This window comes from Bacillus rossius, chromosome 10, assembly GCF_032445375.1.
Source record: "Bacillus rossius redtenbacheri isolate Brsri chromosome 10, Brsri_v3, whole genome shotgun sequence".
Lineage (NCBI taxonomy): Eukaryota > Metazoa > Arthropoda > Insecta > Phasmatodea > Bacillidae > Bacillus > Bacillus rossius.
In genome coordinates, this window is record NC_086337.1 from 5373647 (window position 1) to 5400340 (window position 26694).

The 26694-nt window shown below is 39.4% G+C and overlaps 1 protein-coding gene across 1 annotated transcript in view; it reads right to left on the reverse strand.

The window, feature by feature from the left end:
* Nucleotides 1-8501, reverse strand: part of LOC134535736 (serine/threonine-protein kinase OSR1) — a 275004-nt gene extending 266503 nt beyond the window's left edge. The window contains exon 1 of the mRNA XM_063374969.1: nucleotides 8401-8501. Coding sequence (XP_063231039.1) covers nucleotides 8401-8429 — 29 coding nt within the window. The 5' untranslated portion in view covers nucleotides 8430-8501. The remainder of the gene's footprint in view (nucleotides 1-8400) is intronic.
* Between the last annotated feature and the right edge of the window lie 18193 nt (nucleotides 8502-26694).

The window sequence follows — 26694 nt, forward strand, 5'->3', positions numbered from 1 at the left end:
ATGTCGCAAACTGTCAATTCGAGTAAACCATTTAAGGGACTTCATGCGAGAAGGATTCTTCTTGCACTTACTCCTCTCATGTCTTCGTGCATCATGGGAAAATGCGAACGATGTATCACAGTAGCTGCAAGGATACCGTGGTGATGAAGTCGAGCCATTCAGACCTGATCCAGATACTGGTGTTGCAACAGTAGTACCATTTCCAGGCATACTCTTATGAACATCAATACATCGTTGTTGTATAGAAACCTTTACTTTCTGCCGCACAGCAGCGCCTTTACATGTCTTCAAGTGCGTTTTCATATTATCTTTTCTGGAAAACTGCTTATGACACTTCTCACAACCAAACATGTTGCGAGGAGGATTCTTAGCACATTCTCTCTTCTCGTGTCGACGAGCATTGCTGCTGTTTGAGAAAATCTTGTCGCAGTAACGACATCGATGTTTGTTAATTGTTTTCGATTCGCTATCCATTGAAGTCTCCATCGAGGGAGAAACAGCGTTCGGCGAGGTTTCCTGTACAGCCAGCACTACCGACATTAAAGTCTCTTCTGCTGGGGGTATCTCGACTGTTGAAGTCTCCTCCAGTGTTGACGTCAACGTTGCTAACGGGATCGTCGCTGACGTCATGGTTCCCGTAGTCGATGGTACAACCTCCATCGAGTTCGACGTTAAAGACGGTAAAGATGCCATCGAGGTCTCAAGAACAGCTAATTGACACGACTTATGCACCAGAAGAAACAAACTAGACGATCCTTACACCGCCGACGTCAGTAACAAACTGAGCGACCTGCTGTCTAGGACTCACTTATATACATGCACCGTATGGAATAATACGCTAGTCAATCCAAGAACCATTTACAATAATACTAGCGTCAAATATACATTTAAAAAAGAGGATCATATGATCGAAAAAAATTCGATGAGTTATGGTTCGTTCTCGTTTCATTAATTCGATCCTTCCAATATACGCTAGGCTCCAAAAGCTACAATTCGCGTCATCAGATCCATCTACATTATGCTCCTATGCTTCAATTGACCATTAGCTTCAAGTGCTCCAACAGCTCCATCAGCTCCAACACCTTATGTACGCAATGTACGCGCAATACAAGCAATTTACGTGCAATAAATGTAATGATCACACAGTACCCTACACACAGGAAACGGAATGTACACACAGTACACACAGGAAACGGAATGTACACACAGTACACACAGGAAACAGAACGTACACACAGTACACACACAGGGAACGGAACGTACACACAGTACACACAGGAAACGGAATGTACACACAGTACATACAGGAAACGGAACGTACACACAGAAAACGGAACGTAAACACTGCACACACAGGAAACGGAACGAACACACAGGAAACGGAATGATCACACATACAGTAGCAGAAACACAGGCTTAGTTGGAAATCAGAATACATGAAATAAAAACATTAAATTTTTACTTTCAATATTTAATTTATTTTTCAATAGTACACACATGGCATTTAAACAAATGATTATTGTATGTAGCCAACTTTCCTCAGTTCTTTGAGTATGGACGTAACTTCCTCGATGCACAAAGCGAGCCATGTAGAAGTCTTAGCCGGTCAACCAATATGTTTGGATCTTTTCATGATGTGTAACCATTTTCTTCTACCACCATCGTCCTTGCACGTTTATAATAAATATTATGGTCTCTGGTGTCTTCCGTTTTAAAACCAACCTCAGGGTAACTTTCATCATCGAGCAAGCTATCATCACAAGCCTGACAGATTTATTTATTATAACACGACGTTTCCATCGTTTCAATCTCAGGACATCGCCACATTCTTCGATCTTGTCAGCTCTAGGTGCTTCATCACAGTCTTCGATCACGTCGACAGTTTCAGAGTCACTGTAACAATCACCGTAGAAAGCATCGTCTTCACCCAGATTTCCGTAAGAACTCGATATCGTTGATGTCGAAGTGTCTTCATCGTCTTCATGCTTCCTTTTTAGGAGTCCATCATTTTTACAAAGAATGGAGGATCTACTGAATAAAGGCTTAAATGTATTCTCGCTTATCACGGTGTTGATACTTCTATTAGTTTCAGTCTTCCCGAAGCCATCAGCATCCTTCAATTTATGTTCTTCCTCACGATAGGGTGTATATAAGTGAGTCCTAGACAGCAGGTCGCTCAGTTTGTTACTGACGTCGGCGGTGTAAGGATCGTCTAGTTTGTTTCTTCTGGTGCATAAGTCGTGTCAATTAGCTGTTCTTGAGACCTCGATGGCATCTTTACCGTCTTTAACGTCGAACTCGATGGAGGTTGTACCATCGACTACGGGAACCATGACGTCAGCGACGATCCCGTTAGCAACGTTGACGTCAACACTGGAGGAGACTTCAACAGTCGAGATACCCCCAGCAGAAGAGACTTTAATGTCGGTAGTGCTGGCTGTACAGGAAACCTCGCCGAACGCTGTTTCTCCCTCGATGGAGACTTCAATGGATAGCGAATCGAAAACAATTAACAAACATCGATGTCGTTACTGCGACAAGATTTTCTCAAACAGCAGCAATGCTCGTCGACACGAGAAGAGAGAATGTGCTAAGAATCCTCCTCGCAACATGTTTGGTTGTGAGAAGTGTCATAAGCAGTTTTCCAGAAAAGATAATATGAAAACGCACTTGAAGACATGTAAAGGCGCTGCTGTGCGGCAGAAAGTAAAGGTTTCTATACAACAACGATGTATTGATGTTCATAAGAGTATGCCTGGAAATGGTACTACTGTTGCAACACCAGTATCTGGATCAGGTCTGAAAGGCTCGACTTCATCACCACGGTATCCTTGCAGCTACTGTGATACATCGTTCGCATTTTCCCATGATGCACGAAGACATGAGAGGAGTAAGTGCAAGAAGAATCCTTCTCGCATGAAGTCCCTTAAATGGTTTACTCGAATTGACAGTTTGCGACATCATGCGAAAAATGTAAACTTGAAGTCTGTGCGCCTACTGCTGAACTACTTGTAGAGAGTTCGACTCCTCGGTTTAGATTTGTGACTCGTGAGCGTATAAGCAAAAAAAAAACAGATGTGCAGCAACCGATTGCTATGGCGTCTGAACATGAAAATAAACCTGAGACTGTGTTCGGTGCATTACAAGTAAACGATAATGGCTACTACTTGGCACAGTCTGCATTTCGTGGAGCGTTGAAAGACTACTATTATCCAAGTACGTTAAGTGAGTCGAAGGACATTTATAATTTTCTTGATGATATCAGACAGGACATAATCAATCAGCTTACTGATGACGTAGCAACAAACGGACCTTTGAAGGTTAACTGGTGGTTGGACTGTATATATGGAAAGCCGTATCCGTTCGATGACAAAGTGAAGAAGTGTGCATTCAAGACATCGGCTGCAGTAATTTACAGTTCTTACGATGTCAAGCAAACTGTTAAAAACGGTATCCAGAAACTCTGTCAAGAAGAGGAGGACTATGTCTGTAAAGGTTCTGGTTGGACACTGTCTAGTAAAAACTGATTGAAGCAAAGAATTAGTCATTTCACGTCTATGCGGACCTAAATGTTTGTAAGATTGCTAACATTCGCAGGTGACCCTGTAGTAAAATAGAAATAAAGTAATAAATATTATGTTTGTAAAAGAACTTGTGGTGTTTTATTTTAAAACCTGTCATTTTTTAATTATTTTTACATAATAATAAAGATTATTTGTATCGCCTAGGGATCGAACCAAATCTCGAATCAATCATTACTTAAATGAGAGAATTGTTTTATGAATTTTGGGATTTTTCCCGAATTTCAAGCATTAAAATTACGGATTTTTAAGATGGCTGTAGAAACGAAAAGTGCAACGGTGTTTTTTAAATATTTTTATAATTTAATTCGATAGATTAATTGTTTTCATGATTTTTAAATTTTTTTCCGAATTTCTAGCTAAATAATTACGGATTTTCAAGATGGCGGGCAAATGACAAGATGGCGGGTGTCACAGTAATAATAAATGATTACTGCACTCTGGCGGATAAGAATTAAACTAACATGGCATCAGCGCACTCTAGCAGACGATACAATGATGATGGCTTCCAGCCGACGAGGACAAGATGGCTGACATGACGTCATGCTAACTGTCGGATATTAAATATGCTATTAACAAAGTGGTGGGTGTCAGTCTGCCAGCGCCCACCACAGGGGAAGGATCGGTCGCCATTTTTATTTTTTTTGCACTCGTCGGGTTCGAACCGAGGACTCCGAGCTCCGAATCGTAAAAGTACAATTTTTAATAATGTTTTTCATTAAAATTTTATTAATTTAATTTTTTTATGATTTTTATTTTTTATTTTTCATTAAAATCGGATAATAAATAAAAAAAAGTTAATGTAGGCGACCGTAACGGAAATTGCAACGGTGACGTCATCATCCAAGATGGCGGTCATGGTATTCTTATTCTTAGAAAGGGCTTACCGGAGGCTTTAGACATGGATGCATAAGCCGTTTTTAGGAATTTGGGTTCTTTCTAGGGCAAAACGACTTTTCAGGATTTTCGAAATCCTAATTTTTGGATTGTGGAATTTTTTGAGAATTTTTGGCGGAATTTTTTTCCTTAGAAATGGAAATTTTGGTGATTTTTGAGAAATTTTGGGCAAATTTTGCCCAATTTTGACTAGTTTTGAGGGTCAAATGTCAATGTCCTATTTGTCCCGTTACGCTGTGTCCCGTTACACTCATCCAAGATGGCCGCCGTGACGTCAGAATTCAACATGGCTGACCGGCTCCCGGCTCTACCGCCTGGAGCCTGTGCCAGTATGCCCTATTACATACTACTGACATCGATGGATCTACTAAAATAAAGGAGAGTGATCTGCATTACGACAATAAATTTCCTTGTCTTGGGAATGATTATGTTCGTGGCTGTTCCGATCTCGACAAAGAACTTAAATTGAGGACGTTGATGATTTTTGAAGAATGGAGACAATGAAAGAATTCTTAACGTGAAAAGTGAGAATATATTCAAGCCGAATTCAAGTAGATCTTTCCTACTTTGTAAAAATTATGGACTCCTAAAAAGGAATCATGAATACGATGAAGACACTTCGACATCATCGATATCGAATTCTTACGGTAATCTGGGTGAAGACGATGCCTTCTACGGTGATTGCTACAGTGACTCTGAGGCTGATGACAAAGGCATACACTGTGATGAAGCACCTAAAGCTGACAAGATCGTAGAATGTGGCGGTGTCCTGAGACCGAAACGATGGAAACGACGTGTTATAATAAATAAATCTGATAAAGCTTATTATGATCACTGGGACGATAGTGATATTAAAAGTATTTATAATGAGCATGCAAGGAAGTTGGTGGTAGTAGATATTGATTACACATCATGGAAAGATCCAAACATATTGGTTGACCGGCTAAGACTTCTACATCGCTCGCTTTATGCAGGAAACTATTCGTGCATGAAAGAAATATCCTTCATACTCGATGAACTGAGGGAAGCTAGCTGCATAGGCCTACAATAATGGATTGTTTTACTTGTATTTGTATTATGTTGAGAAATAAATTAAATACTGAAAGTAAAAATTTAATGTTTTATTTCTTGTATTATAATTTCTTACTAAGCCAGTGTGTTTCCGCTACTGTGTGTGTTCATTCCATTTCCTGTGTGTACCGTGTGTTCAATACGTTTTGGTGTGTGTACTGTGTGTACATTCCGTTTTCCTGTGTGTACTGTGTGTACATTCCGTTTTCCTTTGTGTACTGCGTGTACATTCCTTTTTTTGGTGTGCATCCGTTTTCCTGTTTGTACATTCCGTTAAACTGTGTGTACTGTGTGTACATTCCGTTTTCCTGTGTGTACTGTGCGTTTATTCCGTTTACTGTGTGTACTGTGTGTATTGTGTGTTCATTGTTTACATGTCTGCGGTCCGAAGACGCTTGGTGTATATGTATGGATGGCTTTGTATATAAACATTTAAAGGTTATTCTATGTATTAAAAACTAGACTTTCATGTTAGGCTTATCGATACCATATTTAATGTGTTGGGGAGTTATATTTTCTTGAGTTGTTTTTGTAGACATAATGATTAATAAACTCTGAGAAAGGTAATGGAAACTAAAATATAAAATTTATTTAATATTTAGTCACACTTTTCACTGTTTAAGTATCGAACCAAGGACAGGAATTGATTGAATCAATTTGTAAATTGATTGTAATTTCTTTTTGGTGAATTCTGGAATTTTCCTCGCATTTCTAGCTAAATAATTACACGATTCCAAGATGGCGCCTAAATTTAAAGATGGAGGGCACCTCGGTAATAATAAATTATAACTGCACTCTAGTGGGCTAGAATAAAACTAGCATGATGGTAATTTACTCTATAAGACGAGTACACACAAGTTGGTGTCCTCCAGCAGACGAAAAAAGATGGTGGCAATGTCCTCTAGCAGGTGGTAGCTCCTGGTAGCATGTACTGAACATAAAATAACGGATTCATGATGGTATACAAGGTCAAAGTCAAATTTCATGGTCAAGGTAAAATTAAAAGTTCATGAATAAATTTCAAGGTCAAAGTCAAAGTTAAGGTCAAGTTCAAAGTTCAATGCCAAAGACGAGGTCAAAGGTATGGTGAACAGAAAATTGTACTAACATGGCGCCAGCACATTAACAGACGAAGACAAGGTGTCGGACATGACGTCATACCAGCTGACGATATATACATACCTTGTTATTGGTGGTGGTAGGTCAGTCTGTAGGTGGCTTCTGTGGAGGAAGGATCTGTCGTTTTTTTTTTATTTTTTGCTCTTACTGGTTTCCACCCAAGGACGGGAATCGATATAATCAATTAGTTTTCTAATAAGTTAATTTTTTGGTGTATTTTGAACTTTTTTCATTAAAATCGGATAATAAATAAATATTTTCAAGATGGCGCCTTTCACGATAATTGATACAGGTGGTGACATAATTCAGAATGTCGCGTGTGGTGTAAAACATTTTTAGTAATTTTATTTAGAATTTTTAAATATATTAATAAATTACTGGTCTATTCTCGCCGGGAATCGAACCGAGGACCGAAAACAATTAAGTAACTAAACATTTGTAGTATGCAATTTTTTAAATATTTTTTGGAATATTTTATGGAATTACTAGCATTAAAATTACGAATATCCAAGATGGCGGCAGTAACGCGAATTGCAACAATTGTGACTTATTACAAGATGTCGGTTCTGTCTCAAACAGGCGGTGCTATTATTACTTAAAATTAAACAAAATTACAAGTCCGAATATGCATGTTATATTTATATACCTTATTTAAATCTCAGTCTGGTAAATGTCGCGATGGCCGTGCGGTTAAAGGCGTATGTTTTCCAACCTAGTGATCAGAGCTGCGATGGTTCGAATCACAGCGCTTCCAATGTATTTGGCATAAAAAATTAAATTTAATATGTCGATAAGGATTATAATAGCTATGGTAGGTAATGGAAAATCGGCCTTATGTGATGAGACAGAGCGATACTGTCGCTCTCTAGGAACAAACAGCAGAAACAAAGTCGACGTTTTTCCAAGATGGCGGCCTCTAGCAGAACAGAAAAAAATCGATATGGCGGCCGTGACGAAAATTTCATCATGAGTGAGTGGGGCACTCGATTTAAATATGGTGGATCCAATATGGCGTATCCAAGATAGGGATCCAATATGGCCGCCGGGGTCAAAGTCACATCAATCTCAAAGGTCAAGGTCAAAGGTCAAGGTAATGCTCATCCAAGATGGCCGCCATGACGTCAGAGCATTTCGTGAGTGACCCGGCTCCAGCTCCTTTTCTATACTACTTACAAAGCTATATTTTTAAACTTCTTTTTCAATGTAGGTTAATAATCACTATTTAAAATCCACATTATTCCTCCTATAACAAAAAGTTTCCCAAGTAAGGGTGTAACTATTATTTTATTTTAATAAAATTATATCACTTCAGATATGCCGTGTTGGAACAACTTTGTATAATTCTATCATAAACACCTTCTGATTTATTTTCAATACACTTATTGTATTTGAGTATTACAAGTAATTCAGTCATGTTTTAAAAACATCGATTACATATAATAACATTCCACGTGACACACACTAATCACCTTTTTTTAAATACGCACTTGACATTTAATACTTTACGAATATTATTGAACTATTTAAGACACTTCCGTTAAATAAACGTTAAGCGTGGATGTGCTGACTTCAGCGCCACTGGATCGCCAGCCGCCGGCAGCTTCACTAGGCGATCATTGCGCCAAGGAGGAAATTATATGACATTGTTATACCTATATAAAAAAACTTGATTGAGATGCGCCTTGAAAATGTTGGCCAGCGGGGCCCACCTCCACAGCAGTGTGCGACTCACCCGGCCCTGGTGTCGCCGTGGTCGCTCATGGCCTCCAGGTGCGCGCCTGGGCGACTGGGCGACTGGGCGACTGGGCGCCTGGCCCCTGCGACCTCCCGCGGCCCACTAACTACCGCACATTACCGCCACTTGCTCGCCCCCCTCCCCTCTGCCCGCTCTGTCTTCTCCACGGGACACCGCCCGTCACACCGGCTATTCTACTGGTGACCTTAACAACAACATTGTGTTATGTACAGGAATAACACGTATTTTAAAATAATAATTAACAAAATTACTGGAAATATATATTATGTACTGAAAATAAATCACATGTTTTTTTTTTTTTTTTTTTTGTGTTTTGTTTGACACTTGTTGAGTGGTCTCCAAGGAAGGTGATATAAAAATTCGTGATGAATAGGAAATTAGGTAAAGTCAGAAACTAGAAAAAATAAATACTACTACACAAAACAAATTTATTATTTAACAATAATTTTGGAAAACGGTTAACCCTATAAGTAATATTGATTGGTATTTACAGGCACACCGTGGCACTTGTTACGGTTGCCATATCGGATTATGTCACGGCAACCATCTTGGTTGACCTTGACCTTAACCCTGGTGGCCATTTTTGATCCATTGTTTTTTATGCAATTTTTTATTCTAATACATTCTGTCATATTGTATTCTATAACGTTGCAATTTTCGTTACGTCCAACATGTTGGATGTGTATGATGTCACCATTGCACTTTTAGTTACTGCTGTCATCTTAAAAAGTTCTGTAGTTTTAAAGCTAAAGCTATAACATCGGAAAAAAAATTAAAATTGATAAAATAATGTAATTAAAAATTTCAATAAACAATCATTCCACCGATATGAAATTTGTTCGCAATTTTGAAAATTCATTTTTTTCAACTAGAAATACGGGTAGAATATTTCATTAATAAAAAAATATTTAATTCAAAATTATTAATTTAATGCGTGGCTTTTAACCATGACCTTTAAACTTGATCTTTGACATGAACATCATTATTTTAACCTTTGACATTGACATTTACCTTGAACTTGACATTTGACCTTGACCTTTGGTGTTGACCATGACCTTGACCTCTGACCTCAGACTTCATCTTGAATCTAACCATCTTGTAACTGAGCACTCCAGTCCCCAAATATTAAAATTTTCTCTTTGGCCACCATCTTGAAAATCCGAATTTTATAGCTAGAAAATCCGAAAATATTTAAATTTATAAAAAACATTCATCTTGGATGTGTATGACGTCATCGCAACACCTTTCTTGGATTAGAAAGTCGCATTCATTGTTATGGCCGCCATCTGAAAATCCGTAATCATTATGCTAGAAATTCAGATTTTTTTTTAAATTATGAAAAATTAAACCAACCAAAGTTTTATAAATTATTATTTTAAAGACTCACTAACATCATGGAGTCCTTGGTTCGAACTTGGTCAGGGCAAAATAAAATAAATAATAGTTAAAAAAAAATAAAAAAAACACGCATTTATAGAAAATCCAACTAAAAAATAGAAAATAAATTTTTATTAAGAATAGTGTAAAAGTTTTTAAAATAATAAATTAAAAATAGTGTAAATGAGAAAATAATGTATTATATTTTAAAAAAAGCGTGGAGTGCATGGTGTCAATAGTTACAAATATTTTATGGACATATATGAGTAGACGGATTAACATTCTGATAATATCTTAAAAAGTACCCCACGCTTTTTTTACAAAAAAAAATATATTTTTTTATTTGCACTATTCTTAATTTATATTTATTAAAAAAATTTACACTTTTCTTAATTCAAATTTAATAAAATTAATTTTCTATTTTTTAGTTGGATTTTCTATAAAAGCATGTTTTCTAGTTTTTTTTAAAACTATTATTTATTTTTCATTCGTTATTTGGATTTTTTATTACATCAATTTACTATTAATGTGAGTTTGACTAGATATTGGCTGCTTTTAAAACATATATTTGATATAGCGTGTTGAAAAACTATAATACACAATATTTTCAATATCCTACTATTAAATTCAATGATTTTCAATAAAATCGGGAAGTCATTCATGTTTATACTAAGTCGGTAACTTATCCGAGAAATAAGCAATTTGGGCGCTTCTGCCTCCCTTCGTGATATCCTAAATTAATGTGAAAATATGTTCAAAGTGTAACTCACATGCTTTAGTTTCGGTACAATTATTAAAATAATTAGAATTAGTGTTTACATTATCGTCACAAATTATGAAACAACACACTGCTTAACCATTCAAAATTATCTCCTCCTGAAACCTTAAATTATTCTTTGTGTTGCTAAGGCTATATAGTTTTTAGGTTAGAAAGAACAAATACGTTTAAGGTGCTAAAAAATAGCTTAAGATATTTGATATAATTTCACCAAATTTCAATCACGTACCTATTTTATTAGTTTTTCAAATATTTTTCAAAAACATACTTAGATAGCCTTCCGCAAAACATTACAAAACTTCAACATCAAATAACAAAAAAACTCACAGAGCACAAATGAACTATTACGGGGGAATCCCACGTGAGTCAGTGCGGACACAGACATGCCGCGCTATCTAGTTTAGGAAAGCAAAAAATCTCTAATCCTGATTATCCTAGTAAGGATAACGGGTCTAACTGTTTAAAATGTTCAATTGTCATCGGTCCTTGATAAGTATGCCAAATTTCGAGTTAATCAGACGTTTTTAAGGGTGTCAAAATCATGTTCAAAGTTTCCGTTAAATACTAACATACATACGTATTAAGCTAATAAAAGCGTGTTAAAAAAGATCGATCCTTCACCCTCAGATGCCGCCGGCAGACTGACCTCCCACGATTTTTTTCCTAACCTAACTAATTACTAAGTGTATTTGGGAGGGGTCTGGGTAGGGAAGACTCTAAGTGCGTCTCAGGCCGAAGCCAATACGCTCTAAGTATGCAGGTTATGAACCATGCAGGAGAGGAAGCATGCATCATGTGCTAGGAGGGGATTGGCCAGCCATGGCAACGTTTTAGCCATGACTAACTCCCCTCACTGACTATTCTAAGTTAAAACTAGATAAGTTGGGCCCAGGTAAAACCTGCATAGACACAGGGAAAACCCTGGGCACTGACATGCGGGATGCAAAATTTCATGCATTAATTACAAGCAGGTTGGTTACAGGAAACAGAAGGATGGTTATGGAAGAAGAGTTAAAGCGACAGCTAGTATGACATCACGTCCGTCATTTTGTTTTCGTCTGCTGGGGACCACCATCTAGTTTTCGTCTGTTAGAATGTGATACCACCATGTTAGTTTAATTTTTGTCCACTTGACCTTTGACCTTGACCTTAACTGTTGGCCTTGACATTGATCTTTGACCTTGACCGTTACCTTAACCTTGACTTTTGACTTTTTTCTTTTACCTTGATTTTTACGTTGGACCTTGACATTTACATTTGGCCTAGACCTTAGACCTTAACATTTTACCTTGATCTTTAACCTTGACCTTTGACCTTGACCCCAGTGACCATCTTGAATCCACCATCTTGTTTTCAGTACTCGATACCAGGAGCGCTAGTAAACACACATCGCCTTCTATAGTACATCGCCGCTATCTTGTTTTCAATAATTGATACTAGGAGCGCTAGTATCACGTAGTACACATCTCATCTGCTAGATTGTGTTGCCGTCATATTAGTTTAATTATTAGCCACTAGAGTGCAGTATTATTATTTTAAGACAGTTATCTCTCACGGTATCCGCTATCTTGGAATTTGGACGCCATCTTGGAAATTCTTAATTATTTAGCTATAATTTCGGAAAACATTCACAAATTAATTTAAAAAACACTTATTAAAATTATTATTGAGGCGATAGATTTCCATCTTTGGTATGATTCTCGGCCAGTGATAATGGTAACTAAAACTTAAAATATTTTTTTTTAATTCGGTTTCCCGTGAGTTAATTAATCATTCACTCTAAGAAAACAACTGTAGACAAGATACCTGTTTGACAAAATAAATACGTTGTCGCGCTGCCTAACACAGTAGTCTAATTTTTGATGCTTAGAATACCTTCCAAAAAGTTTATGTACAATGCTATATGTATATATATACCAATCGTCTTCGTACCACGAGACCAGGCCATGAACAATGTCAGACGTATAGACCAGAAATTTGGAACCTCAAGACCTTCTTCGTCGATAGCTAATATAACATATTTTAACCAGTAAAGACAAAGTCTATGAACTGTCAGACTCTGAAGTATCGATAAAATCAATTACAAGCATTTAGACCAACAGATTATTTTTTAAAAAAGGACCAAGAATCCCTGAAAAATGTTTCATCAAGACAAAGAGGTTTTAGACTAGTAAATATTCAGAGCTACTACTGAGTTACTACAGATTTGACTACGCACATTTAAAAAAACGACACACATTCAACAAAAGAAAACACACACATTTGGAGAGGTTAGCCATCGACATCGCTTGACCATTTCCCATGACTATTGATGGTAATCGGTATATTGTGGTAGCAATGGATTACTTCGGTAAGTGGCCAGAGGCATATCCACTTCCTAACCATGAAATCAATACCATTAAGGATCCATTAATCAACAACTTCATTAGCGATTTGGGGTACCAATGGAGCTCCAATCAGTTCAAGCAGCAGTTTCAAGTCAACAGTGTTTCAAGGGGGGTGTATGTTGCTGGAATAAATAAAACCAGGACTACATTCCTACATCCTCAGTCCGATGGCAGGTAGAGAGGTTCAAAAGAACTCTGGAGGAACACCTTGCCAAGGTTATGGTGGCCGACCGTTAACAGGATTCGGATCCGGATGAACATATCTAGTTATTCCTAATGGCACATAGGTCTGCCATCCATGACTCCACTGTGCAGACCCCTGTGAATATTGTGTTTGTACAGGAGTTGAGGCTGCCCTGTGACGTCAAGTTCAGCAATCCTCGCAGGGAGCCGACCAGCTCCACTGACTCTCACTTGTTTGGAGGAGCGTATGGAACTCATACACGATCAATCTCGTATCAACCTCCGATCAGCGACGAACCAAATAGAGACAAGGTATGACTTGATGGCTAACTCAACTGGTTATCAGGAAGGCGATTTAGTGTGGCTGTAAAACCCGCAACGAAGGAAGGGCGGGTGCCCTAAGCTTCAAGCAGCATGGGAAGGCCCATACGAGTTGTTGAAACAGATAAATGATGTGTTCTACCGCCTCCAGAAAGGAAAGAGGGGACGAAAATTGGTACATTAGGACCGATTGAGAGAATGTGCCGGAAGGAATGTATTGACTGTTCGGGACGAACAGGTTCAAGGATTGGGGAGTGCAAGGGCGTGACACGCTCCAGGTACCCAGGTGGCCTGGCAGTCCCACATGGCACTGACATCACTCACCTATACCTTTAGGGATTAGAGTGGCCCGGCCTCACCACCACCTGCCCCTGCGCCCTCCTTCCACAGTGCTGTTATCTGTCCCTTAGCGGACTGAGAACCCTGCTGGCTTACTGAGGCCACGGCGTGGAGTGGCGTGATTGAGCATTGCTGTTCTGGATGTTTCGAGTGTCGGGTCGGCCCGTGATGACGTGACATGTCACAACCACTCCTGTCAGTTCCATAAAGATTGCTAAAGGATATAAAAGCAGGGATGCTGGCCTCTGCGGGAGTTTCAACAACCGAGATGAGTGAAGTTCAAGTTTGGCGAGCGGCACAGATGCGGAGCGACGGGACCGAGCGAGTGTGGCTTGTGCCGCGAGACTGCGGGGTAAGGTGGAGGTAAGGGGTGAACAAGTGTTGAGCATAGCTCCAGTGAGGAGTGTGACAGATTCTTAGCGATTTGTGAACATACACTAATCTTGGTGATATAATTAGTAAAGTAAATATCAGTAATAAATATAACTGTATAAAATTTATTGAGCTATCCTTACGAACATAATTTTCCCCTCTGGTAACAATACTTATGCTTGCATAGTTAATTAAGTTTTTATATTTTATATATAAATATGTATATAACAAATTTTAAAGTATATACATGTCTAAATATATCTAAAATTAATGTATGCTATAGCATCATATATGATATGCTTGTTCAACAGTTATACCTAATATATTAACATGTATAATAAAATTAATGGTGGCTCTATAAAAAATCCTAAATCTGTCTCTTGGCTACTGCAATGAATCAATCAAAGATTATGTCGATGATGTCAGAGGTCAAAGGGCATAATGACATAATCTAGGATGGTGGCGGTGATTTCAAGTTTAGTCACTACTCTGCTCCGATGCCACAAGCCATTGTACTCGGACCAACCAAACCTATCTACTCTTACCTACCCAATTTTATGAAGATCCAATCAATGTTTTCAAAGTTATCGTTGGATAAAGTCAAATGCATACATACAAATGCTGATTCACTCAAGTTTACTTAGAGACCTGGGTTCTTTCGGTCGTTTATTTACATTTTTTACACTATGTTTAACAGTCGCTATTAAAATCATTTGTCAAAAATAAATTTTCTAATCATTCTTGCGGAATACTATTCTAATTCCTAATCAAAACTATGAACAACAATTTTTGTTTACATTACTTCAATTATAAATTATATTTTTGCTACAGTTGGTAGCTTTAAAACTGTTGGTTTGCAACCATTGTGATGGGGGGGAAAATTATGGTTATCGTCTTTAATGGAAAGTATAATGGTGTACTAAATACATATCATTTAGAAATTCAAGATTCGTGATTCGGAAGGGGTGTTTGTGATCTCTTGAGCTTCACCAATCACACGTACAGCATGGTCTCCCTGAAACAGAGATCTGGAAGACTGGCATGGCATGATGCTCGGACTCGCCAGCACACTGCTGGGCCGTGATTGGCGGACATGTGAGCATAGTGCCGGCTCGCACCTGTGCTCCCTCAGACAGGATGTGCTGTCACTACTCTGTACTCGTGGCTGTATTTATAGACACAAGGTCGCCGCTGGTTGGACTCGCCAGCGCACTGCTGGGCCGTGATTGGCGGACATGTGAGCATAGTGCCGGCTCGCACCTGTGCTCCCTCAGACAGGATGTGCTGTCACTACTCTGTACTCGCGGCTGTATTTATAGACACAAGGTCGCCGCTGGTTGGACTCGCCAGCGCACTGCTGGGCCGTGATTGGCGGACATGTGAGCATAGTGCCGGCTCGCACCTGTGCTCCTCAGACAGGATGTGCTGTCACTACTCTGTACTCGCGGCTGTATTTATAGACACAAGGTCGCCGCTGGTTGGACTCGCCAGCGCACTGCTGGGCCGTGATTGGCGGACACGTGAGCATGGCGACGGCTCGCACCTGTGATCCTCAGACAGGATGTGCTGTCACTACTCTGTACTCGCGGCTGTATTTATAGACACAAGGTCGCCGCTGGTTGGACTCGCCAGCGCACTGCTGGGCCGTGATTGGCGGACACGTGAGCATGGCGACGGCTCGCACCTGTGATCCTCAGACAGGATGTGCTGTCACTACTCTGTACTCGCGGCTGTATTTATAGACACAAGGTCGCCGCTGGTTGGACGAGAGCTGCACGCGGCTCATCAGGGGCAGATTGGCCACTTAACGGATCAGACTGCTCCTGCAAGTCGAGGTAGGGCGCTGATTGGCTGCAGAGAGGGGTGGTCCCCAGCTACATGTTGTTGCTGAGCTCCCCACTTCCCGCTTATAGTGGTTGGAACTAAACGACTATTCCAACTAGTTCAAACTATATTCCAATCGATGTTTGCATAAAAAAAGAATGAGCCCCATTTTATTTTTTGAGAGATTAAGGTAGTACACACATATTTTGCACAAACACACCTCATGAACCTTGAAACTTTGAATTATGTTCTTTGTGTTCTTCTTTTATAGTTTTGTGCATGAACAACTTCAGTCCTTTACTAACATATTTTTTTTTTCATAAAGATAAAACAAACTTATGCTTGGACTTATAAAGGTAAAACAAATTCAGGCTCAGACACATATCTTTCTAATGGAACTGTCGTTACAATGATAGCTAGAATTTCAATAAAATTACATTTTTCATTACAAAAGCGTTTAACTATCAGGATTAAGAATCATAAACTTTTCTGAAATTTACATCTTCGTGTAGTAGAGTTATAAGTATTTATATATAGGTCCAGTGGCAGGAGTTGGAGTGTGGTGGTGGATTGTATCTGCTATCTTGAATTATGACATCACCATTACACTTTTCCTAACAATAGCTATCCTGGATGACTTTTACAGTTTACTTAGACTTTTACTTCGACCTCGATTGCAATCTTGAATTCAACAATTTATTTACATTAAGTGACCCACTCGCAGAACATTTCACTCTTCGTTATGATAGAACCTTCCACCATTTTGGATTATGATATCACAACCATCATCTTGAATTCTGATATTTTATCCGCCATCTTGGATCTGACATCAAGGCCACTTTCTTCAAGTCTGATATCATGTCCACCATTTCGTCTGCTGGAGGCCACCATTTGAATGACATCACCGCTGCCATCTTATTTTTATGTTATGCTGGAGGTTGCCATCTTGGATACCACCATCTTTGTTTTGTGCTGTTTTTTTTTTCCTAGAGAGCGCTAGCATCGCTATGTCATATGCACATAAGGTCTATGTTCCAATATATGCCAATTTTGTTTCGGTCCTTATACAAATATTAAATTAAATTTTTTATACTAAATACATTGGAACATATTCGAATTGTAATTTTTTTTTAGTTTAAAGGAATAATAGCATCACCTGTTCAAGACCTAGCAGTACTTGCTACTAGGAGTGATGGTAATCGCATAGTTTTCTAGAGGGTGCTGCCCCCAAATTAGTTTAAAAAAAATTATTCGTTAAAGTGCATTAGCATTTACTAGCATGGTATCCGCCATCTTGTCGGTTATCTTGACTTCCACATTGAAAATTTGTAACTATTAAGCTAGAAATTCCAAAAACAACCCAAAATTAATAAAAAGAATCACTTATTAATTTACTGATTGACTCAATCGATTCCAGTTATTGGTTCGATCCTTGAACGATACAAAAACGATTTAGACTCTAAAATATTTATTTAATTAACTAACCTCGCTGAAAGCAAGCCTACTCCTGTCCAGCTGAATAAATATGTTACTCGATATCACTTCGCCTAACAGGGAGGTGTTTATCGGTAATCGGCAAACCTTTGAACCAGATCATGTACAATGTCAGGCATTCACATCAGGTCTCTCCGTACCACGGGGTCTTCTTGTCAGTACTGAGTATGCGATACATCCAGGTAAAAACCAATAATAAGCATCCAGAAAGAGTGTCTCCAAACCTCGAGACATTCTTCATCGATTCTTGTCATGTTCAATGCCAGATGTGTAGACCAGGCATCCCCAAAACACAAGGTCAAGTTATGTCTAGTATCAAGCATGTATGCTAAGTGAATTTGAACTGCGAAGCCTTCTACTTCGATTATTGTTATATATTTCTCAAAAATATGACATATTTCAAGCAGACAAGACAACTGCGAAACATACAGTATGGTTATAATCTATTATGAGAAAATAGACCAACTAACTAAGCATGTTTTAGGTCTACTTTAAAACCGAGAAACCCAATTTTTTTTATTTAATGCAAGACCAAGAACAGAAAACTGAAGATTAAAAAAAAAAAAAACACACACAACGGCCCAAATGTTTGAAAAGTGAAAAATACTCTAGTCCCCCACACAGAATTGCAAAACATGTATGAATCCTAAAATACTAGGCAAAAGGAACTGTCCCAATATTTTTACAAAGCTACCCACAGTTTTACCCTATGTTAACACTTTAATTGGTATCCACAACATACCAGGACTTATTGACACTGGCTCTGTCCGCAGCTTTATTTCAGGACATCTGCTTACAGTTTTGCAACATGACAATTTAGTTCGGAAAACTGTACCCATAAGCATACAATGCTTTACTGCATTAGGTCAACCATTGAAAGTGAACACAGTAGCTGTCATTAAAATTAAAATTGATTTGTTTTCCAGGAATTTCCCATTTTTAGTATCGTAAGACATAGTAACTGATCTCATTTTTGGATCCGATTTCATAGGCAAAACAGGCTTGATAATTTATATGCAAGCAGGAAATTTCAAATTTAAATTTAATAAACAAGTTATTATTTCTTTCGGGTCTCCTTAAGAAAAATATCAGAGTAAAGTTAACGCAATTGTGACTGGAATAGAGGATGTAAATGAGTTGTCCTTGGACCACCTCAACACAGCCCAGACAAAAACTATCAAAAAATTATGTCATAATTTTCCAGATTTTTTGACAAAACAACTAGGGCGCACACAATTAGTGCAATATGAGATAAAACATTTGGAGAAATCTCCAGCTAAATTTCATCCTTATCAACTTTTAGGCCCCAAGATGCAAGTTGTGCGGAACACACAGTCTGCTGGACAAATATGTGATCGAATCCTCAACCTCCAGCTTCGCCTCTCCGGCATTTTGGTGCCGAAAGGTCAAGGTCACTAGGTATTAATTGACTATTATAGTCAAAGGTCAACCGACAGATATAAATATAGATGAAGCCCTTACCAGACTTATATTCAGCTTGTGATTGGTTCAGCAAAGCAAATTGTTTTAGTGTTATCGAACTTATCTCTATATATCACCAAATATCCCTAACTCCTGAATCCAAACACATCACTGGTATTTGAATTCCATGGAATTTGTACCAGTACAAGGTAGTTCCTTTTGGCTTCGCCACAGGCGCACAAGTTTTAACATGCCTACTCGACCATGTTTTCGGCGATTTAAAATTCAAATTTTTATTCAACTTCCTTGATGATGTGGTCGTCTATTCAAAACCTTTTGAAGAGCATATTAGTCATCTGTCCGAAGTCCTCAACTGACTGCGTGAAGCCGGACTCACTGTTAATACAAAAAAGTTTCGGAAAGTTCCTTTATGGTACATTTAATTTCTAGTAGAGGAGTAAAGATCGTTCCACCCCACACACAATCGTTAGCCGATTTCCAACCACTGAAAGACCCAAAAGGCATCGCAAAGTTTAATAGCATGGCCAATTTGTATTCAAAATTGATTCCCAATTTTGAAGAACATGCAGGTCCATCAACTGCCCTCTGCAAGAAAAATACAACCTTTAACTGGGGTCTGGAACAAGACAAAGCATTTAATGATCTGGAACAAGCTATAGCCAGCCCCCCTGTACTTCGCATGGCGGACTTCACTAAACCATTTATTCTACAGACTGACGCCTCAAGTGTCGCCATTGGTGCAGTACTGTCCCAAGAATTCAAGGGCCACAGACAAACAGTAGCCTTTGCCTTACGTACTCTTACCCATCAAGAGAGCAAACTGTGATCGATTTACGAACTCGAGTGCCTCGCTGTCGTTTTTGGAATAGACAAGTTTCGCCAGTACCTTGAAAACAAGGAACTTCTATTTGAAACAGACAATCAGGCACTTGCTTGGTTTTTGGCACACCCCAAGCATCTATGTAAACTTGGCAGATGTATCACGAAAATTTCCTCCCTCAAATTTTCAATTCAACATATCAGAGGATCACAAACTATCATTGCGGATACTTTCTTTCTCTCGAATGTTCGAGAATCCCTCCAAATCCAATCTTCAAGATGAATCTCCAATTTCATGCAACATCCTTCTCACGGGTATCCCATTAGTATTTTCAGACTTGTAGTCTCACCAAAATTCAGACCCACACCTTTAGGACATTATCAAGCAAATAAAATCATGATCAACACCTAATCATTGTAAGTTTCTGAAAGGACTCCTGTATAGACGAACACAACAGTGCAAAACTTACAGAATAACACTTCTGCAAAATTTAAGGCACATGGTTTTTCAGTATTTCCAATCCTCAACACTCGGAGCTCATTTGGGTACCAAACAATCCAAGGCTAATCCCGACACATCTGGGACAGAATACATAAAGACATTAATGAAAGAGTAAAATCATGCAAATTACGTGCCCTTGGTAAACCAGCTCAGAAAACACAATTTGGATTTTTAACTTCTCATGTGGCAGAAAGGCCCATGCAAAAATTATTTATAGATTTTGTGGGACTCTTCCCATGTTCAAAACCTGGACACTCCATGCTTCTGGTCTGTATTGATGCATTTTCTAAATTAGTATGGCTCATACCCATCAAGAGAGTTATCACACAAACAACAATAGAAGCATTGCAGAATAAAGTTTTATAATATCAGGATTGCCATCAATAATTGTGTCAGGTAACGCGACTCAATAATTGAGTCGCGTTACCTGACAGAATTATATTTACATCAAGAGTTTTCGAGAATATCTGTTTTTTCACATGGTATCCAACATGTAACTACAACCCAATACTACCCACAGCCTTCGCATGCGGAGCATTTCAACAGGAACCTCCGATCTGCTCTAATAGCATATTATGCAAACTTGCAGGATAAATGGGATACCAACTTGGTTTGGTTACAATTGGCATTTAATTATGCCAGACATGAAGATCATAAAACCACACTGTTCGAACTCATGTTCACGTACAAACCCAACACGCCACTTTCAAATCTCTGGTCCTTACACGAGCAGCTACCAGATGATCCTCGCAACATAATGGAGGTCGAGAGAAGAGCTCAAAGAAACCTGAACCTAGCTCACGATATTAGCAGGAAAAAAATACAACCAGAAACGTTCACCCACTCTCTACCGGGTAGGGATATGGTTTTTTTCAGAGCACACACACAAAGCAAGGCGATCGATAAGTGGTCAGCTAAGCTTGCTTATTGTTGGAGTGGCCCTTGGCAAATCCAATGCTTTTTTACACCAGTAATGTTCGCACGAGACGACCCCAGTTCTGGTGCCTATGTTACACGTGTACACATTTCTCACCTGAAGAAAGTGCACCCTAACATGAAATAGGGACCCTTTTCTTCACTCCTATTCAAGGAGTGGTAATCTAAACTTTGGCATGCCATTCTCAACAATCAGTGTTGACAACCAAGAACAAGAAATCTTATTTCCTAATTATCAGTAAAAAAATTCACGGTATTAGTTTGTAAGTGTGCTAGCACAACATGTTTAAAATAAGAGTTTGCCATAGGAGGTTTATATTAAGATAATTTAAACTACGACACTATTCAGTAAGATTTTAAGGTTAAAGTGGCGCCACTTAGTTACTAAGTTTGCTGGTAAATCATTGCTACCTACTTAAGAATATAAGTTAACCTTTAGTATAAAATAGTTTAGTTAAGCTATCGGTTTAAAGAATAAGTAGGTGATTTGCCTGTACTTCCTCTCTTCCTCATTGGATCACTTACCGTGGCTCAGCCTTTCAGAGGGGGAGTATTTTGTGCCGAAAATTTTAATAATTGGCACAAATTAATTTTTCACCTAAAAACCCCTAATATAAACTTTGTTAGCCCATTGTTCGTCCTGATCAAACGTTTCCTACCTGAGTCTCGCGACATTTTCCAAGTGCCACACCCAAGAACCTGGTGTGATTTCGCCAGCCAATTATTAGACATCATATTTCTTCCTGCCTCAGGCCATGAATGCGACCAGTAACAGTGTGCGATTTCGTGACCGAGAGAGCTTTTCTCAGCGTCCTCCCAGAGCAGCCCTCTTCCCGGAGCTCAGCTTAGGTTGGCAGCTCCAGTCATGTCCCATTATAATGTTCCAGGGCTGTCAGGCATGTATAGGTGCCTGCCCTAAAACATTTCTCACGAGCTAGCAGATCCCCTCCTCCCTATTTTCCATGAACTCCACCGAGAGCACTGACCAGGACCTCGCCTCTCATTGACCTCTCGCTGGTCGGCCTGCCTTTGCCATCTCGTGGCGAAGAAGCCAACTACTTTACTTTAGTTCTGCGTTGTAGCGAGACCTCAACCGGCCGCCACCACACCTCTCTCTAGTTCCCTTTTAGCCCGGCAGAGCGCGAACCAGCTGGTTACATAACTGCCAGGCTTTCGTTTGTCCCTCTTGCGGAACTTTTGTGAACTAACCCCGGGTCTGTTTTGCCTGTGCCCCGACAGAGTGCGCTGATTTCGTAGCGCGAGTGACCTCTGATTCCCCTTAAGTTAGGCTACCAGCCACTTTTGTTATATTTTTCTTTAGGATTGCGCCACCTCCAGCCAATGAGAGGCCAGTTCCCCCACTTCCTAGGCCTCCGAGCTCCTAGCGCGGTGTTAACTACATGCAGCCCTGTGGATTGTTTGATTCGTCCTTCTGTCGTCACCGTGGTCGCTTCTCTCCTGTGCTTCTCTCCCGTCACCCCTTCCGTGCAACAGTCTCGCAGCGACTAGCTTAGGGATGTGATCCCAGAGAGTTCAGGAGTGATCCCTAGTTTTATTTTATATTCTAAATTTGCTTGTCGCTTTAGTTTGGAATACTAGGTAATCTAGTAGGATCGCTACCGCGAGCGCTTGTGCATTTTCAAGGGGAGTGATTTTCATCATTCCACCCTCAGAATGGTAAGTGGGAAATTCTACGACTTTTTTTGCCTATACTTGTCCCTCTACTTAAATTTTGCCCCGACTTCTCGATTCCTGTTTCTTGTCACCTTTATTTCTATTTTTGACCACTGTATCTCCTTTTTCGTTTGGTTCCAGTGGAGTCCAAGAGATGGTTCAAGTGTTCGGCCTCTTCTCCGGCTCAAGTCCATCACTAAATTCCACTAAATTGACATCCTTCCCTCGAGGTTGGACATGAATTCCACGCGTCTCTTCAGCCGGCCAACCGTTCAGCCATCACCTCTTCTCCTCGCTTCTAGTCACCGCCAGTCAACAGTCAACGATATCAGAAATTGTTAAACCTAAAACAGTTACCCAAATTATATATAGCCCCGCACTGGTTGGGCTAACAAACTTTTCAAATTCATAGTTTAATTACTTTATTAGTTTTACTAGCTGCTATACCAGGCGTTGCCCAGGCTGAACACAGGGTGAAGGGGACCTTTTTGGAAATCAGATGTAGTTAGTAATTGTCTTCTAAATTTGAATGTCAAGTGTGAAAATTAATTTATATCACTTTCAGATCCCGACAGACATTGTTCTGCCAGTTTTTAATTATTTATCTGGTCTGTATGTAATTTAGACTTTATAAAGCAATATAGAAAAAAGCTGAAAAATAAGATATTACTAATATTTAAAAGATTCCATTATCTAGCTAATGCTCGGCCTGCATTGCAATGCCTCATTCAGTTTTGTTTTGTAATATGTTTGAAGTAGTTCCACATATACAAATCATCTATCCATCTCTCTATATATACAGGATGTATCAAAATTCATGTTACAACGCTTGAGGGTAGAAAGCTCTTATTATTTGCAACCATTTTTGCCAGTAAACATGTTGCCGGAAACGCGTAGTTAAGCCCCTGTAGCCCCAGAAAGAGTCAGCGTAGGCAACCCGTTGGGATATGTGCGAGACAGACGATGCTGTGGTGAATTACGTGTTTACGACGCGGGGCAGCGCTCGAGAGGACTGTACGATGTCGAATGCTGACCCCCGCCCCTTTTTACTTCCGTTGGTGGCGCCCTCACCTCTTTTCTTCCGTTCGTGCCGTGCCATAGCACTGCGCAACGTGACATCGCAGTGTCGCAGTGTGTTTGATATCACTGGTGTTCTGTCGTTGACTGTTCTGTCGTACAAGCAAACTCGTGGTGTCATTTCTTTCGCTGTGGTTCTGAAAATGACGACATTTTAGTGGAGCTCAGTGGAGTACACGTTTAGTGAGTACACGGACATGCTGCTTGTTTACGGGGAAGCTAGAAAAATGGACGAGCCACCCGTCATCTGTATGAAGAACGATATCCGGGTCGTAGGATTCCAGCTCACACCATTTTTGCAAGACTTACTCAGCGAATGCGTGATACTGGTACATGTGCCGTCACAAGACCAAATGCTGGTGCTCCACGCAGGGTTCGTAATCCCAGTTTTGAAGAAGATGTACTTCAGAGATTTGAGGAGAGTCCGGATACAAGCACAAGGGCAGAAGGTTCCGATATGGACGCTGACAAAATGGCTGTTTGGCGAGTTCTTCGTGAGCAACTCTTGTACCCGTACCACCTTCAAAAAGTGCAACACATGGGTCCGGCGGACTATCCTCTTCGCATAACCTTTTCTCGTTGGTACATTCGAAGAGTATTGAGGAACCCCGAGTTAGCGGTTTTATTCAGCGATGAAGCCAAGTTCACTCAAGATGCTATTCTCAATTCGCACAACAGTCATGTTTGGAATGATGTCAATCTGCATGCAGCGTGTGTTACAGCTCGTCAGGAACGTTTTTCAGTTAATGTGTGGGCCGGTATTGTTGACGGCATACTCATAGGGCCATTTTTTCTTCCGCCACGACTTACCGGCGCCGGATACCTCCACTTCCTTCAGAACGAACTACCAAGTCTTCTTGAAGAGGTTCCATTGCATGTCCGACGTGTGATGTGGTACCAACATGACGGGGCACCACCTCATTTTTCCCTGCAAGTGCGAGAGTATTTAAACCAAACATTTCCAAACCGATGGATTGGACGAGCGGGCCCTGTCGCATGGCCACCAAGGTCACCAGACCTATCCCCATTAGATTTCTTTCTGTGGGGTTACGTAAAAGGGCTTATCTACGCTACACCAGTAGAAACAGTAAAAGAGCTTACACAGCGAATCATTGAAGCGTTCGAAATCATAAGGTCGACTCCACACATGCTTCAGCGTATCCATGAAAACATGATTCGCAGTTGCCACCTCTGTGTCGCTCAAGGTGGGCGTGTTTTTGAGCCGCTGCTTTAGGCTATCACTTTGTTAAAACGTATGCAATCAATGTTGTAAAACAAAGCCGAAGCTGTGATTGATTTCAGAGTGAAATTAAAATCTGTGCCACGATTAAAAAGGTTATTTCTCTACTCGAACGCCCGCACATCCACAACATAACACTCTACAACGGGTTGCCTATGCTGACTCTTTCTGGGGCTACAGGGGCTTAACAACGTGTTTCCGGCAACATGTTTATTGGCAAAAATGGTTGCAAATAATAAGAGCTTTCTACCCTCAAGCGTTGTAACATGAATTTGGATACATCCTGTAAATTTATCTCTATATACATCTATATACATCTATGTATCTATCTCTATTTATCTCTTTATATCTATATATATATACTTCCCACTATCTCTATATCTTCTATATATAAGTCTCTATATAGCTCTATACATCCATAGGTATATCTATCTAACCCATTTCATACCTCGCTCTATCTCAACTTATCTCTCCGTATCTATCTCACTATATATATATATATATATATCTGTCTCTCTTTTATATTTAAATAAATTGTGTCATGCGTGCGCACTTATACAACAAAAACAGACGAAGTGCCGCTATATAAAATGAAATAAACACATTTTTTGAAACGATTTGTGCTCCAACTATTGCAAAATAGTTATACCGTTTCAGAAACCTTCACGGGCATGCGCATAACTCACCAAAATTTCATAGTAATGGGATCAATGGTATAGGAACGCTTACAGCACAAACAAACGAAAATTAAAGACATGGCAAACGCATCAAACGATGGTGCGTTTAAAATTCAAGGCAACTAACTCTATTTATTGACGAAGTTAATAACAAAACTGTTATGAGCACCTTTATTTTGCTAGCAGCTGCGAGCTCCACTAAGCAGACTGGTCTCACCAAGGAGAAAAATATTAATTTGCCAGACCTTACTATGTGTATGATCGTGTGCCAGACATAGAGAAATGACACTCACTCACTATTTGTATGTCTATGACCTATGATTTTTTCTGTTATAAAATGAAATTATCACTTATTCACTTCCTTAGGGATGGAATTTCATATTAATATGGGGTCTATGTGTCAATCCAGGTTATAAGCTAGCTGTAGGCCAAATTTCATTCAAATCCATTCAGTAGTTTTTACGTGAAAGAGTAACAAACATCCATCCATACATACTTACAAACTTTCGCGTTTATAATATTAGTAGGATGTGAATGTTTGATTTGGACATGTCTTAGTTGGTCACAGGAATATGTTAAATTTATATATAATTTACAATTAATAATCTATTTGTAATCAATGAGTTTTGATGACCGGGGCCCCAGTAACTTTAATATGTATAATTTGTAATTTTTGAAACTATGAAAAGAAAATAATGAAAATCATAATCAACAATAAAAAGGGTAAGCTTTAAGCAAACAATCTCGTTTCATTTATTTCTTTAAATACGATCCATTTTCTACTTCATCTTGTGAGAAGGAAGTTTCTCCCTTGTGTACCTCTGAGT